Source organism: Rhipicephalus sanguineus, chromosome 2, assembly GCF_013339695.2.
Source record: "Rhipicephalus sanguineus isolate Rsan-2018 chromosome 2, BIME_Rsan_1.4, whole genome shotgun sequence".
In the NCBI taxonomy this organism is placed as follows: Eukaryota; Metazoa; Arthropoda; class Arachnida; order Ixodida; family Ixodidae; genus Rhipicephalus; species Rhipicephalus sanguineus.
Genome location: NC_051177.1, coordinates 15,801,326 through 15,815,594, shown reverse-complemented (window position 1 = coordinate 15,815,594; position 14,269 = coordinate 15,801,326). Strand labels below are relative to the sequence as shown.

The window sequence follows — 14,269 nt, the reverse complement described above, 5'->3', positions numbered from 1 at the left end:
CAACTTTCTAATATAAACAACTGCACTCAAGTCAATAACGAAAAAGTTAACGAGATTTTGTTAATATGGCGCGTCGACGTCATTTCAGCTGCAGGAAAGTATTTCCGTCTCAACATAGAGTTGATGTGCTAAAACGACAGGAGCCTGACTGTCATAAGATCTTTATAAAAATCTGCAGTCTAAAAAAAAACCGTGTATATGGTAGAGTGGACGTTAATGTATGTCAAAATATTATAAAATAAAAATAAATATAAATTGTGGCAATTAGTATAAACAGTAATTATAGTCGGATACAACTTAGGAAGCCCAGAGAGGCCCCGCTCAGACGACCGAAGCACGGCAGCCGATCGCCTCCGCGACTAAAGAAATAGTCTCGCTCAGGCACATGGCAGTGTTCTCCGAAGATGGGATTACGTACTGGTTGTTCGGCTAACGACGCGAGTCTGAAGTGCATGCCCATTGCTGCAGGCTTGTGTGCATCCGCCTTTGAGAAAATTCCAGACTTCTGAAGTTGTATCCAACTACAGTATAAACGCCTTGGCAAGCTGGTACGAAATTGATGGTTGTGGCTTAAGTAAAAAAAGTTAGTATATTTTAAGGCAAAAACCTTACATGCGTCATCAAACGAGAAAAGTGATTGTCAGAGTCAATATGAACGGTGCAACATGTCAAGTGATCAGAGATTACTGCTTGATGATGTCATCATGACAGCACAGATAGCCAAAATTTGTGATGTCACATAAGATCACATGACGACATCATCACATGAAATCAACACAGGCAGCACAATACCGGGTGAGGTGCAGAAAGCTTTCGAGTGGTGGCGAGCGCTGGACGAGGAGCCTACGTGCCTCGATGTCACGCTACAAGTGCCTAAATATGTTGGTGGTGCCAACTGTTGTTTACTAACATGTAGTAGGCCTATACACAAGGCCTACTACAGCTACAGAGCAGGAACAGTTACGTACACCCAACACCCATACCTACAGTGGAAGCAGAATGCTGTTCTGGCTTCAAAGTGGAGCATTAAAGCGCATCCCCATATCTTTGTTTCCACAGACAAACACCTTTTAACCTCCATGTGGTGGCCAAACACGTGCCACCAATACTGTAATAGCAGGATTGCAACTGTGTAATGGGCCTCAGAGGTCCATGTCAGTGCTATAGCAAAGAAACTTGACTAGGAAGCTGCTCACTCATTACTTTATTTAAGGAGCCACACAATGGCTTAATGCCAATGAGATCTGAATTTAATTACACAATGATGTGAGAACTGATATGCTGCAATGTAAAAGTACGCTCTCATGTATAATACAACAATGAATAAAACATGTTTTATTACAATTTTCACTGCACCATTCAACACTTATCTAAACAGCATCAACGACATGTTGAGCTGCAAATGTGGTATCCATGGATTGGAACAAGGCCAAGACGAAATAACACTCATTACAACAAATCCCTGAACGAAAATTTTTCAAGATTAATCTGCTATATAAAAATAAAGAAATTCATTCTACAAATTTTCAGCAAGCAGTGTAACCAAATACAAAAGTGTAATGGAAGCCAGATAGGTGTGGGATGTCAACCTACTCATAGCACTTTGTTGTGATAAAGGAGCTGCAATAAAATTTTATGAAGCTAAAAACACAAGCAGGTTACATTACAATAAAGCTTCCAGACACTGTTTATGGCAGAAAAAGAGAGCTCAGATTATCCCTTAATACGAAGCGTACATACTTATTCAAAATGATGAAAAGTACCTCTTAATCAACATTAGAGGAACCCGGACATTAACGAAAATTCAGGTTCCCCGTGATTCTAGACACTTCCCACAACTTACTAATCATGCTTAAAAAATGTTATTGACATTCGTTTTTACAGTTTTAAACAGGAGAGCTCGAATTTACAACATTAAATAACAAGCTTAGAGAGGAGGTGCCTTACAGTGTGCAGACATGGTTGTCCTTGTATTTAAACATGCACTTTTAAACACAACTCCACAGAATCCCATCTCCACATGTAGCACTTCCATCAGGTGTGAAATATTTAAAATACTAATGAAAAATGTAAAAATAATAATGCACAGATTAACAGAAGCACACATTACAAGCAGCTGGTTCAAATCCCCATGTCAGAAAAAACAAAACAAAAAAAAAATCTAAGTGTCAAAGGAGCTATGGGACTTCATATCGCACCAGGCAAATACAATCTCAAAAAAGGAAGAGAGCGAGAAAAAGAAATAGAAACAAAATGCTGGCAAGGTGACATAAAAATAGTAATCAGCAAAGGCATTCAACTGGCGAGATCACCGAGGATCGCATTTTCTGTACATGTGCGCGCAAGCAATTCAAAGTCCTCGATTGAGTAGTCCTCTGGCATGGAGAGCAGCTCAATGTTGCGGCACGCTGCATGCATTGCACTGTCTGGTGCACCACTGTCAGCACTGGTAATCAGCTGAAGAACCATAGCAGTCTTCTTCGCTATCTCTGCCTGGCACAGCCTGCAGGGAATGCCCAAGACGGATGAGTCCATTGTAGCAGCCCACATTGAGGGCCACTAGAATGCTCTCTTTTCAAAACAACCAGCTGTGGAGACACTGCTCAAGGTAAATGCTACAGAAGTGAACAAGAAACGGCCCTGTCGCATTTTCGAAACCTGAAAAACTTACGCCAGTACACTCAAAAACCTACCAGTTGCTTTTATATTGGCCTACAGTGCCCTTCATGTGATCAACCAAAACCATTTTGGTGCAGCTTCTGGAGCAACTAAAGCCTCACTTTGGAGCAGCAAATCAGCCTTTTGGAACAGCTGCTTGTCACACACTTTAAAACACAACTTTTTAAGTTGCTAAGCAGAAGCAGTTTTATTATGTTTAAGAAAGTAAATATATGCACACATACAAGCATACCGTAAAAACCCGCGTATAGCCCGGGGTTTTTTTCTAGATTTTAGGGTGCGAAATTTCGGCCCCGTACTATATGCGGGTCCCAAGAATTTTCGGCCCAAATTCAGTTTCGGTTGCGGCATAGCGCGGTGCTATCATCATCATCAGCTGTCTGCGCGCTTCTGCGCTAGGTTGGCTAGGTAGTGTTAGCGGCGTTAGTCTTAACTGGTCAGTTGGTCAGTGGCCTTTGCTTCAACTTGGTGCCCATAACGACGGCCTCGATTTTGCTCCTGTGATTTTACGCCATGTCAGGACCGCGCAGGCAGTACTCTGCTGCTTTTAAAAGAAAAGTTATCGCTGCTGCCGAAACCATCGGCAACTGTGCCGCGGAGCGGCAGTACGGAGTCAACGAGCGGAGCATTCGCGGTTGGCGGAAGCAGAAGGAAGCCCTCTTTGCATGCAGCGGCCAGCGAAAAAGTTTCCGCGGACCAAAAAATGGAGCATTTCCTGACGTGGAACGAGAACTCACAGACTTTGTGCGGGAGCAGCGAGCTGCACATCTCGCTGTCAACATCGAGCTGCTACAAGCGAAGGCAAGGGAGATCGCTCGAGACAAAGGCATTCAGCCGGAGGATTTCAAAGCGAGCAAGCATTGGGTGTCTCGCTTCATGCGCCGCGCTGGGTTCTCCCTACGTCGGCGTACGTCGATCTCCCAGAAGCTACCAGAGAGCTACGAAGAGCACCTCGTGGCTTTTCAAAGGTACATAATTGCGTTGCGAAAGGCAGTCCCCTTTCAGCTGGGCCAGATCGGCAACGCGGATCAGACGCCGGTCTACCTGGATATGCCCTCGGCGCTGACGGTGCATCAAAAAGGCTCCAGGCAAGTTATCGTGCGGTCGACTGGAAACGAAAAAACGCGGGTGACTGTAATGTTGTCCTGCACGGCTGACGGTCGCAAGCTGCCACCCTACGTGGTGTTCAAACGAAAGACGCTGCCGAAGGGGGAGAAGTTCCCGAAAAATGTCGTCGTCCGCTGCCAGGACAAGGGGTGGATGGACGAATCGTTAGTCCTTGACTGGATAAAGTCCGTGTGGTGTCGACGGCCCGGAGCACTGCTGGGGCTCCCTTCGATGCTTGTGCTCGACGCGTTTCGGTGTCACCTGGCCGACTCCGTAAAGCGACTGCTGCGCGACTCCCGCACCGAGCTCGTCGTCATCCCGGGAGGGATGACATCACAGCTGCAGCCGCTTGATGTGTGCCTTAATAAGCCATTTAAGGACCATGTCAAGCGCCTGTACGTGGAGTGGATGAGGTCCGGAGAACCAGAAGTGACCCCTGCCGGACGGCTGAAACGGGCCTCGCCAGCGATGCTCTGCTCGTGGATAGTCGAGGCTTGGGCCTGCATTCCAGAGGCGCTCGTTTGCCGCGCCTTCAAAAAGTGCTCCATCTCCAACGCGCTTGATGGCACTGAGGATGATGTGCTGTGGGAGAACATTTCCGACAAGGGAGCTTCGGAAGAGAGTGCGTCCGACGACGACGATGAATGAAATGTCAATAAATGCATTTTTTCCATTTTCCTCGGACTATATTCGGGTGAAAACTTTTTTTCTCACGTTTGCTATCCCCGAATTACACCCCGGACTATATGCGGGTCCGAGCTATATGCGGGTTTTTACGGTATTTATCTCCCAAAAGGTAAAACCAACTTACTGCTCTTCGCTTTCCCACCCTAAATTTCTATTTATTGGTGACATATTAGGCTGCCCAACATTTCCTTGTAATATACTGCTAATTTGTTATTTAGTGCGACTTTCCCTGGTGCTTCAAGCTGCCTAAGTTTGCCACTCATTTTCTTTTTACTATCAAAAAGAATAGTCCTGTGATAACTTATGTGCTTTCAATACAACCTCAGCATTCGAGGTGCATGGTATAGTACATGCACTTTACGAACAGACTCATTAGGCTTTTGGCTCGTTGGCAGTTACAGTAGAAGGTTTAATAAATATTTTCTATATTGTGTCTCATTCTGATGCCGCGCTACCTGAAATTTGCAAGAGTGAAAGACCCTGTATTTTATTTAGAAAGGTTCCTAAACTTGAACTTTTGCCCAAGTCAGGAAGCAGCACCGATATACCAGGCTAGTGTGTCACTGTGCTTTCCGAACAAAGCACCAGAGGCCATTGCAGCGGCTGGAATCGATAAATCCTGACCGTTGTATGCCTTTCACCGTTGTATGACCGTTGTATGCAAAAGTATTAAAATTTAAGAGCCCTGCATGAAGTCTTCTGGAAGTCACAAAAAATAGGACAACAATTATTTTGTAATATAAACTAAGGTTTTAAGCACATACATGTACTGCTTACTGTGATGCAATCAATCTTCATATCAAAGAATGGTGTCTCAGAAGAACTTGTAATTTCACCGATTATTAGATCTTTTTTTCTGACTCAACATTCAGCAACTATGTTTACCAGACCCACCACCCCTTGCCGACCAGAAAACACAACGTGCAGAATTAACGGCTGAATTGAGTCTACAAAAGTAGTGTGCTGAAATAAACCTTGCATATTGGCACACATGCTCCTTTTATTATTTTTATCTAACGTCCCGCTGCACGCATAGCCTCTGCCTTGCGCAAGCTGTGCCTAATATCTGGGAACCTTCCAGATTATGTTAGAATCTTCTTATAGGCTTGAGCGCGCAAACACGAACAGCTGAGATTATTCTGGAACTAACGTGGCCACTAGTGATAAGGCTCGAATGTTCGATGCCGCATGTATAAAATGCCGGCGCTCTGTTCGCCGTTATCAGTGTGCAGTGTGTATTGCTGTAATTTGACTTTCCTTTTGCAGGCCACAAGTTCGGCCAAATAAAGAATTTCATCTTGGACATGCCGACCGCTGCCTTCGTCAACGTCACGATCCTGTGACAATACTATATACAACAATTATTTATACTGCGTGCCTGCCACAATACATGGCCACTTCAGCTCTCAACCTCCCCGGCATCAGTACATCAAGCTCTTGTACAACCTGCCAGCTGACATAATTTTGCATGCCGCCACTCAGCAAAAGTTTACGCCAGGGCACGCGCTTCGATGCTGAAGTGGCTATTTACAAGGAAATGTGTGCCTGCCTTTGCAGCTGGGCAAGGTGGTCGCAAAGGGCAATATTTGTAGCACGAATGGTGGTTAGGCATGAACATTATTGTAAGCTCAATCATGAACTAGCCCGCAACTGTGATTTATTTGCTCATCAGCATTAGCTCAATCGAATAATATCCTCTGCTGACTGCGTAGTTTTGATTTTCTATTTATTTCACAATACTGTAGGCCCTTCTCGGGCCCATGCAGGACTGGGTTGAACTTAAACACAGTTCACAAAAGTTGGAACAAAAAAAATTAGACCACCTATGCAGAGCAAAGAGTATGAGCACATACAAAAGCACAAGGAATACGAACATTAGGCAGTAAACAAGGTGTTCATATAAACAGCAAACAGCATTATATTAACTGTGCAGGCTAAAGGGGTAGTATATGAAATACTAATGACACCAATTATTTTTACCACTTGAATTCTAAATTCTGAATGCTGCTAATGAATTCATCGACAGATGAGCAGTTTACAACATCAGCAGGCAGTGTATTCCAATGAAAAATGGTGTGTGGAAATAAAGAATATTTAGAAGTGTTATTATGACAGGGTTGTTGACGTATTGTTTTATTATGATTCGTCCGAGTTGAATGCCTGAATGGTGCACGAATGTATGTCGCTTGGGGTATTCGATAAGAGCCCTGATAAAGGAGGTATAAAAATTTTAGCCTAGAAACCATTCTGTGTTGTACAAGTGGTTGAATATTAGCCCTGACATGCAAGTTCGTAATGGACGTTTGTCGCAAATACTGTGAATATATAAACCTCAATGCTAGGTTCTGTATGTGTTCCAATTTATCGGTTAAATATTTCTGGTGTGGGGCCCATACTATGTCCGCATACTCTAAAGCTGGCCTAATAAGAGTTTTATATGCATTTAATTTAATGCTGGGAGGTGTGTTTTTTAGTTTTCTTCTCAGAAAGTGCAGCTTGCTTAGAGCCTTTTTATATATGTACGTTATTTATATGACATTGTCAGTTTAATTTCGTCGTAAAAGTGACCCCTAGATATTTGATTTCATCACACTTCTTCAGCGGCACATTATTGTGTACTGAAACTGAAGAGGTTTATTTTTATGCGTGAAGGAAATACTAGCTGTTTTAGTTGCATTTAGTTTCATCCCTTCATTTGTTGCACCGGTTTTGTATCGAAGCTAAGGAATTGTATAATTCTATTTGATTGTCCCTGCTATTTATTGTTGTGTACACAATGCAATCATCAGCGAATAATCGCATCTGTACAGGTGATTAAAAGCACGATTGAATGTCATTGATGTAGATCAGGAATAGTAGGGGCGCAAGCACTGAACCCTGCAGTACACCAGAGTAAACGTTAAGGTAATCAGACACACAATTATTCACAGTTGTGCACTGCATCCTGTTTTCCAGATAGCTCTTTATCCATGCAACTGCTTTTTCGTGTATTCCGATGGCATTTAATTTAGTAACTAGGTCTAGATGGGGGACGACATCAAATGCTTTTGAGAAATCTAAAAAAATAACATCAATATGGCTTCTAGCATTTATTGTGTCAGCTATATCATGGCTTATCTCAGATAGCTGAGTAATAGTTGACAATCCTGAACGGAAACCATGCTGCTGGTTGTATAGTAGGTTATTATGCTCTAAATGTAATATTATGGCCTTATAAATAATGTGTTCAAACAATTTACTGCATGCACATGTTAATGAAACTGGTCTGTAATTATTAACTTCCGAGTTTAGAGCCAGATTTATGCACAGGTACTATTTTCGCCAGTCGTCCGGTATTACCGAAGTTTCCAATGGCCGCTTGTAAATTACGTATAAATATCTTGATATCCAAGCTGTGTTTTTCTGCAAAAATGCATTCGTTATAGGGTCAGGACCACAAGGTTTTTTACATCCAGTTTTTGCAAGAGGCGATAAATTCCTTCTTGAGTGATGTCTATTTCGGGCATTGGATTGTCGTATTGATAATAGGGCGAGGGCCCGTTAAAGGTAGTTCTGGTAAATACTGATTGAAAAATCGAATTAAACTTATTTGCTATGATGTCAGGCTGTACAATAGTTTCGTTTGAAACAGTAATTTGCGATACAGTATATCGCTCCTTCAAGAGATAACACCAAAAGTTGTGGTTTTTCCATCATGTAACAAGGCAGAGTGACCGTGAAAAAATGTTCCTTGGCCGCTTGAATCTTATCTTGCAGTGTGCGTGCAAGTTCTTGTAGATCACATGTGTTTTTATCCTTGCGTTTCTTTTCAATTTTCCGTTTTAGGTGAATGATTTCGCGCGCTACCCAAGGGTTTTCTCTATTAACTCGTTTTTTGCGGGAGGGAATGTAGCTTTCTTCACAAAAATATACAATTTGCTTATAACGTAACCATAAGGTATTTACCTCCCGTATCAACGAAAACTGTGGAAAGCAGGTGCCTAAATATTGCGAGATGCCATTTTCATTTGATCTAGAGTAATCTTTGATAACAGTTATTGACGGCTTTACGCGTTCATGGTTGCCTGAAATAGGGCAGTAGAATACGATCATTTTGTGGTCCGAAATACCATTTTCAATATTCACAGTATTATTATGAAATAGACTGCTAACGAATATCAGATAAAGCACAGAACATGATGGGCCAACTATTCTGGCCGGCTCAGAAACTAGTTGATCTAAAGAGAAAGTAAATGACATATACAACAATGATTCAGCACTTTTCGTGTCGGAATAGTCGTGCGAACGGTTAGTCCAGTTAATTCCAGGTAAATTGAAATCACCTGTGATGATAATATTTGAACGAGAGTTGGTGTGCTGTACAATGTAATCGTGCATGACATTGAGGTACTTGGCCGGAGCATTTGGAGGTCGGTACACTCCCCCCAGGAATATACTTTTCCCGTGAAAAGTAAGTTTACACCAGACGCTTTCATGACCAGGTATGCTATCTAGAACGGTGAATTTAATGTTCGATTTAATTGCAACAAGCCTTCCTCCGCCACGTGATTCTCTGTCTTTGTGGATAAGCCGATAATAAGAGGGTAATACTTCTGAACCCTGGATACCTTCATGAAGCCACGTTTCCGTGATAACTATAATGTGAGGTTGATGTGCTGCAACTGCGCATTCTAGTAGGCTGAATTTATTATTTACTACACTGCACACATTCAGCGATAAAACTCTGATAGTTTTAGCACTTTGTTGTCACATGTTATCATGAGTTGTCGGGCCAACACGTGTGGAAGGCGTTGGTTTTTGTTCAATTGTTCAACCCTCGTGTTCACTCCAAATAAACGTTTTGCCGTTTATTTTCAGCTTATCACATGCCAATGATACTTTTGCCCCTTTTGCTCTGTCGTTTACTGCAGAACACCATAGTTTAGCATGTGTATCGCGTATCTTCTTTGAGAAATCATCCGATACTGAAATCGGGGTGTTTTTCAGCTTGAAGCAACTCGACAAAATTTTATTTTTCTCGGCGAAGTTAAATAGTCTAATGATCACGGGCCGTGTCCTATTGCTTTGCTTGTTGCCGATTCTGTGAACTCGTTCTATGGAAGTAACTTGTAATCCTAGAATCTTTCCCAATACAGTAGAACCTTGTTGATATGTTTCCGAAAAAAACGCGGAAAATAAACATACAATCCGGGAAAACGTACGATCCGAATCAGTAAAAATTGAGGCTGACAAGCCCATATTGAGGTGCAAGGGCAAAGACATCTATTTCTCAAAAAACATGGAGGGACTCTTCGATTTTCGAACTCCTGACATCTCGCTGGCAGCCAGAGGTCAGCCAGCTAGTTCCAGTCTTGACTGGAAATAACGTCGTGGTCACGTGTGCTGAAAATCGAACGCAGGGACAACCAGCGTAAACGTAAAAAAAAACGCTACCGCCGTGTCAGCAGACGAAACTTTGCGCCGCAAGAGCATCGGTTCTTTCTGCATTGCCGCTTGAAAATATGGGGCTAGGTTTGCCAAAGAGCGGAAGTGATATTTTCGAGCATACGCATTTGGGATACGATCACGTACGTTTGCAATATCACATGCGACTCGCCCTGTCCGTGAAGAGAACTGCCGCCCCGCTAAAGGCTTAACAAGCTCAACTCTTCGCGGTGCACGTAACAATCGCAGTACAACACGATATGCGAAATCTCGCGAAAGTGATAAGCATCCCCGAAAGTGACAGCTGCTCGCGGCTATCGCATACTATGTCGCACACTCGCGCTGATCAGTTTGTGTTCTGTCTTAACTTGAGACATGCGGTGGCATGTTTGTCGCCACTCGTAATTGCACCATCTCGCACGTCGGAACGGGCTTTAAAAGATAACGCCCGGCGTAATGGCAACCGAAGGTGAAGTCCCCAAGGGCCCGCATTGCGATCCGTCGAGTCCTCACAAAGATGGCGGCGAGAGCGCATCGTCTGATTTTGGCGTTTGATAACCAGAAAGAAAGCTTTTCTGGCAGCTTCTGACGACCCGAAAAACGAACGCCGACTGGAATTGCCGTGTGGAGCAACCTGAAAATGAACGCGCTCCGGGAGAAAAGTGTGGGGGAAATTATCGGCCATATTCACTGGGCACAATGGCGGCGTTGCTATGGTTATGTGTCGCGGCGTGTTGTGCAGTGGCGCCGGCATGCGCGTTTCCGTAGGTCTTGTACCGAACCGTGGCGGACTGGGGGAGCGACAGCCTCCATTCTTTGGGCCGCATTGTTAGTTCCCCCGGCTGTTGTTGTAGCCATGGGGTCTGAACAAAAGTGTGTGGAACGAGTGTGCATCTATGTACCATGCTACGGACAAAGGATTTGCAATGCTCAGCAAAATCGTGCGAAGTGCTACAGAAAATACTTTTTTTTTTAAAGCTGTTTGACGATTTTGACGGCCAGCACTGCCGTCTGCGTTCGGGTCGGTGTGTGGTTGACAGAGAGCGGCGATCGGGGACAATTGAGCAAAGCAGAGAAAGCGTGGAGGGGGGGGGGGGGGGGGAGAGGCACTGCGGAGAAGCCGCCGTCGCCGCGTGGCGGGTGTCTGCCACTTCGCGTTTCGCAAATACACGAGAAGGCCCTTTTTGCACACCTGAATGAGAGTTTCTGAGTACAAAACCTATCATACGACCGCAGCTTTCCGCGGTGCTGAACGTTGCTGCCGAATAATCGTATTTTCCGGGAACGTATTACACACAGCTGTATTGGGTTATTTTTAACTTTCGCGATTTCGAGCATAGGAGCCGGGAAATCGTACCAGGCGGGAACGTATCAACGAGGTTCTACTATATATCGTCTCGCACTTTTCCTTCGAGCATTTTAATATCTTCATCAGAGACTTCATTTAATCTATAAATGACTAGGTTATTTCCCCTGCTTCTATTTTTCAAGTCGTCGACCTTTGATACCAGAAGCTTGACTTGTGCCTCTGTAGATTTACAAGATTCCTGACAATGTACTATCTTTTCTTCACATTCTTTCCATAGTCCTCTTTTACTCTCAATTACGGATAATCTTTCCTGCATATCTGCAACTAATGTTTCTACATGCTTAAGGTTTGAAGATAGTTGCTTCAATGTTTTGTTTGTTTCTTTTTGCTCTTTTAGAATGCGTTTCATTAGGTCCCGCTACGAACAGTCGTCCGAATCAGAGTCAGGGCCGGGATTTTGTTCCACATCTCCGGATGTTAGTAATAGCAAACGAACAACATTAAAGTTATTGGCCTAGAGAGATTTTCTCAGCTACACAGCTCTCGCCTGTCTGCTCCAATGACCGCTAAAAATTACAACGGTAGCATAGGTATGTATACTTCGATTGCCTTTTTTTTTTTCGCTCTGAAAGACCACGAAAATGACATAGTGGCGCATGCTCCGTCCAAATTATACTATTTCTGCGAAAATGTAGCAGCTTTCACCTCTTGGTGCAGCCACTGCCTTCAATATACAAAACTTCGCCAGCACGCGGGCAATAACAAATAACATTTTGCTTATTTTTCCTGCACTGGTCCACTTGCTGCTTAATTTGCTTAGTAGAAGTTTGGGGGAAGACGGAAGCTTGAAGGGTTAAAAAATTCGTCCACAAGGGATGTCGCTGTAGCCGACGTTTCGACAAGCGGACTTGTCTTCTTAAAGGTTGCAACTGCTTTCCTGAGTGTGTGGGTGTATATTCTTCTAGCATATACGTGCGTATATGCTAGGTGTTTATACAACTACGCACTCAAAGGAGGAGGAGAGGGCAAACGGGGGTGGGGGAGAGAAGGAGGGGCAGGCGGGTGAGTCAAAGTGAATAGTCCGTGAAAAAGCGGGCGGGGCACGACTTGACAGTTTTGAAAGCCAAAGAACTTGACTTATGCAGAATATGACGTCTTGAAAGAACTCTCAAACAGAAAGGACATTGTTATCAAACCTCAGGACAAGGGTGGCAGTATAGTAACCTGGATATAGAAAAATATAAAAGCAAACCTATCTGGCAACTCAGCAACAATACCCACTATCGAAGATTAGCCTCGGACCTGACTCAAGAATATAGTAAGAGCATACAACATATGATAACGAATTTTTTAGCCAGGGAATTAATCACACCCTCTGAGTACCGCTTCTTGATGCCTAAAAATAAGCATGCAAGCTGCTTCTACCTTTTTTCGAAAATTCATAAGGTTTCCATATATGAATTACTTATAGTGCAAATCCCAGGCAGACGTATAGTATCTAACACTACACCTACTGAGCCACTATCAAAATTTCTAAATCATCATTTATCTAATATACCATCTAACCTACAGTCTTTTGATCAAGATATACATCTCATTTCCTTAGAATAATAGATTCTATTAATGGAACACAAACGCACTCGGATCAGCCATTCTGGTATCATTAGATGTCTGCTCCTTGTATACGAATACGTATACCCATCACTGGAGGGATTGAAGCGGTCTCAAAGTGACTCATAGAAAGCAAGCAATGCTGAAGTTTACCTCTGGTTACTGAAATTAGTCCTGACGCTAAATTATTTTGAATTTGATTCGTCCTACTACCTGCAAACTTTCAGTACTTGTATGGGAACCCCTGTTGCGCCAACATTTTTATGGGACAGCTAGAATCAGAGCTGTTGAAATCATGTCCAGTAAAGCCTTCCACCTATCTCCACTAAATAGACGACATATTTATTATATAGGAACATGGCATAAGTGCACTAAACACGTTCAGTGACCGGTGTAACAAGTTTCACTCTAGTATTAAAGTTACCATGCACCATTCTTCTAGTGAAATCAACTTCCTAAACACGACGGTGTCTACTGAAACAAGAAAACTGAAGATGATGGTTTACAGAAAACCAACAGACAGCCAAAAATACTTAGATTACACTAGTCATCACCCATGACACTGTAAACAAGGGATATTTGTCAGAGAGGCGAGGCATATAAGAAGGATCTGCAGCAACGATGGTGACCATGTTTACCACTTAAGCAACCTAAAGAAAACATTAGTTGAAAGAAGTTACCCACACAAAACTCTAGACAAGGTCTGCAACGAAGCATTAAGTTAGATAGGAAATCAACGCTACCTAGAAGAACCCTCGTAGCACAGCCCAACCAGCCGCTAGGCATTTATAACCAATACTCAAATGCGCTCCCAAACATAAATAATACCATATTTACTCGCGTAATGAACCCACTCGCATAATGAACCCAACCCCCAACTTTGGTCCTTGGAAAAACGAAAAAAGCTTTTTTTTTATTGTGTGTATATGCCGATTTGATTTTGGTTTGATTGATAATGTCGTTGAAGATCGAAACATTAAATCACGCCATTATACAGTCAACGTCCGATTTTTCGGACTCCCTAGGGACCGCGAAATCGTTCGAAAAATCGGGCAGTCCGAAAAAACGAATTCATGCTTTTTTTTTCCCGCTCAAGCGGTCAAATCGCCACAGCCACTTACGAAGTAGCTTTAATGCCTCCCAGTACAATTATCAGGCATTTTGGTGCGCGCCCAGGCTCTCGCAAATACATTCGGTACCTTGCGTGCCAACCGCCACTTGCAAGTCTGCATCTCGTGGTGAGCGCTGCTGATACCAGAAAAGCGCGGGATAGATTACGTCCCTCTCGCATGGAGCATTTGGAAATGATGACGCGGAACACACCGTGCGCACGTAAACGATGCATACACACATCGCCGAATCTCTGACGATACGCAGCGTTTGTTGCCGTGCGAAGCCGATCGTTTCTAGTTGTGTGCAGCACATCGCCAATTAAGCTGACACCATCACTGC

The 14,269-nt window shown here is 43.4% G+C and overlaps 1 protein-coding gene across 3 annotated transcripts in view; it reads right to left on the bottom strand.

Annotated features, from left to right (window-relative positions):
- Positions 1 to 2,261: 2,261 nt before the first annotated feature.
- Positions 2,262 to 14,269, bottom strand: part of LOC119382451 (nuclear pore complex protein Nup98-Nup96) — a 217,101-nt gene continuing 205,093 nt past the window's right edge. For all 3 annotated transcript variants that reach the window (XM_037650156.2, XM_037650158.2, XM_037650157.2), the window contains one exon: positions 2,262 to 2,503. In XM_037650156.2, the coding sequence (XP_037506084.1) occupies positions 2,296 to 2,503 (208 nt within the window). In that variant the 3' untranslated portion in view covers positions 2,262 to 2,295. The remainder of the gene's footprint in view (positions 2,504 to 14,269) is intronic.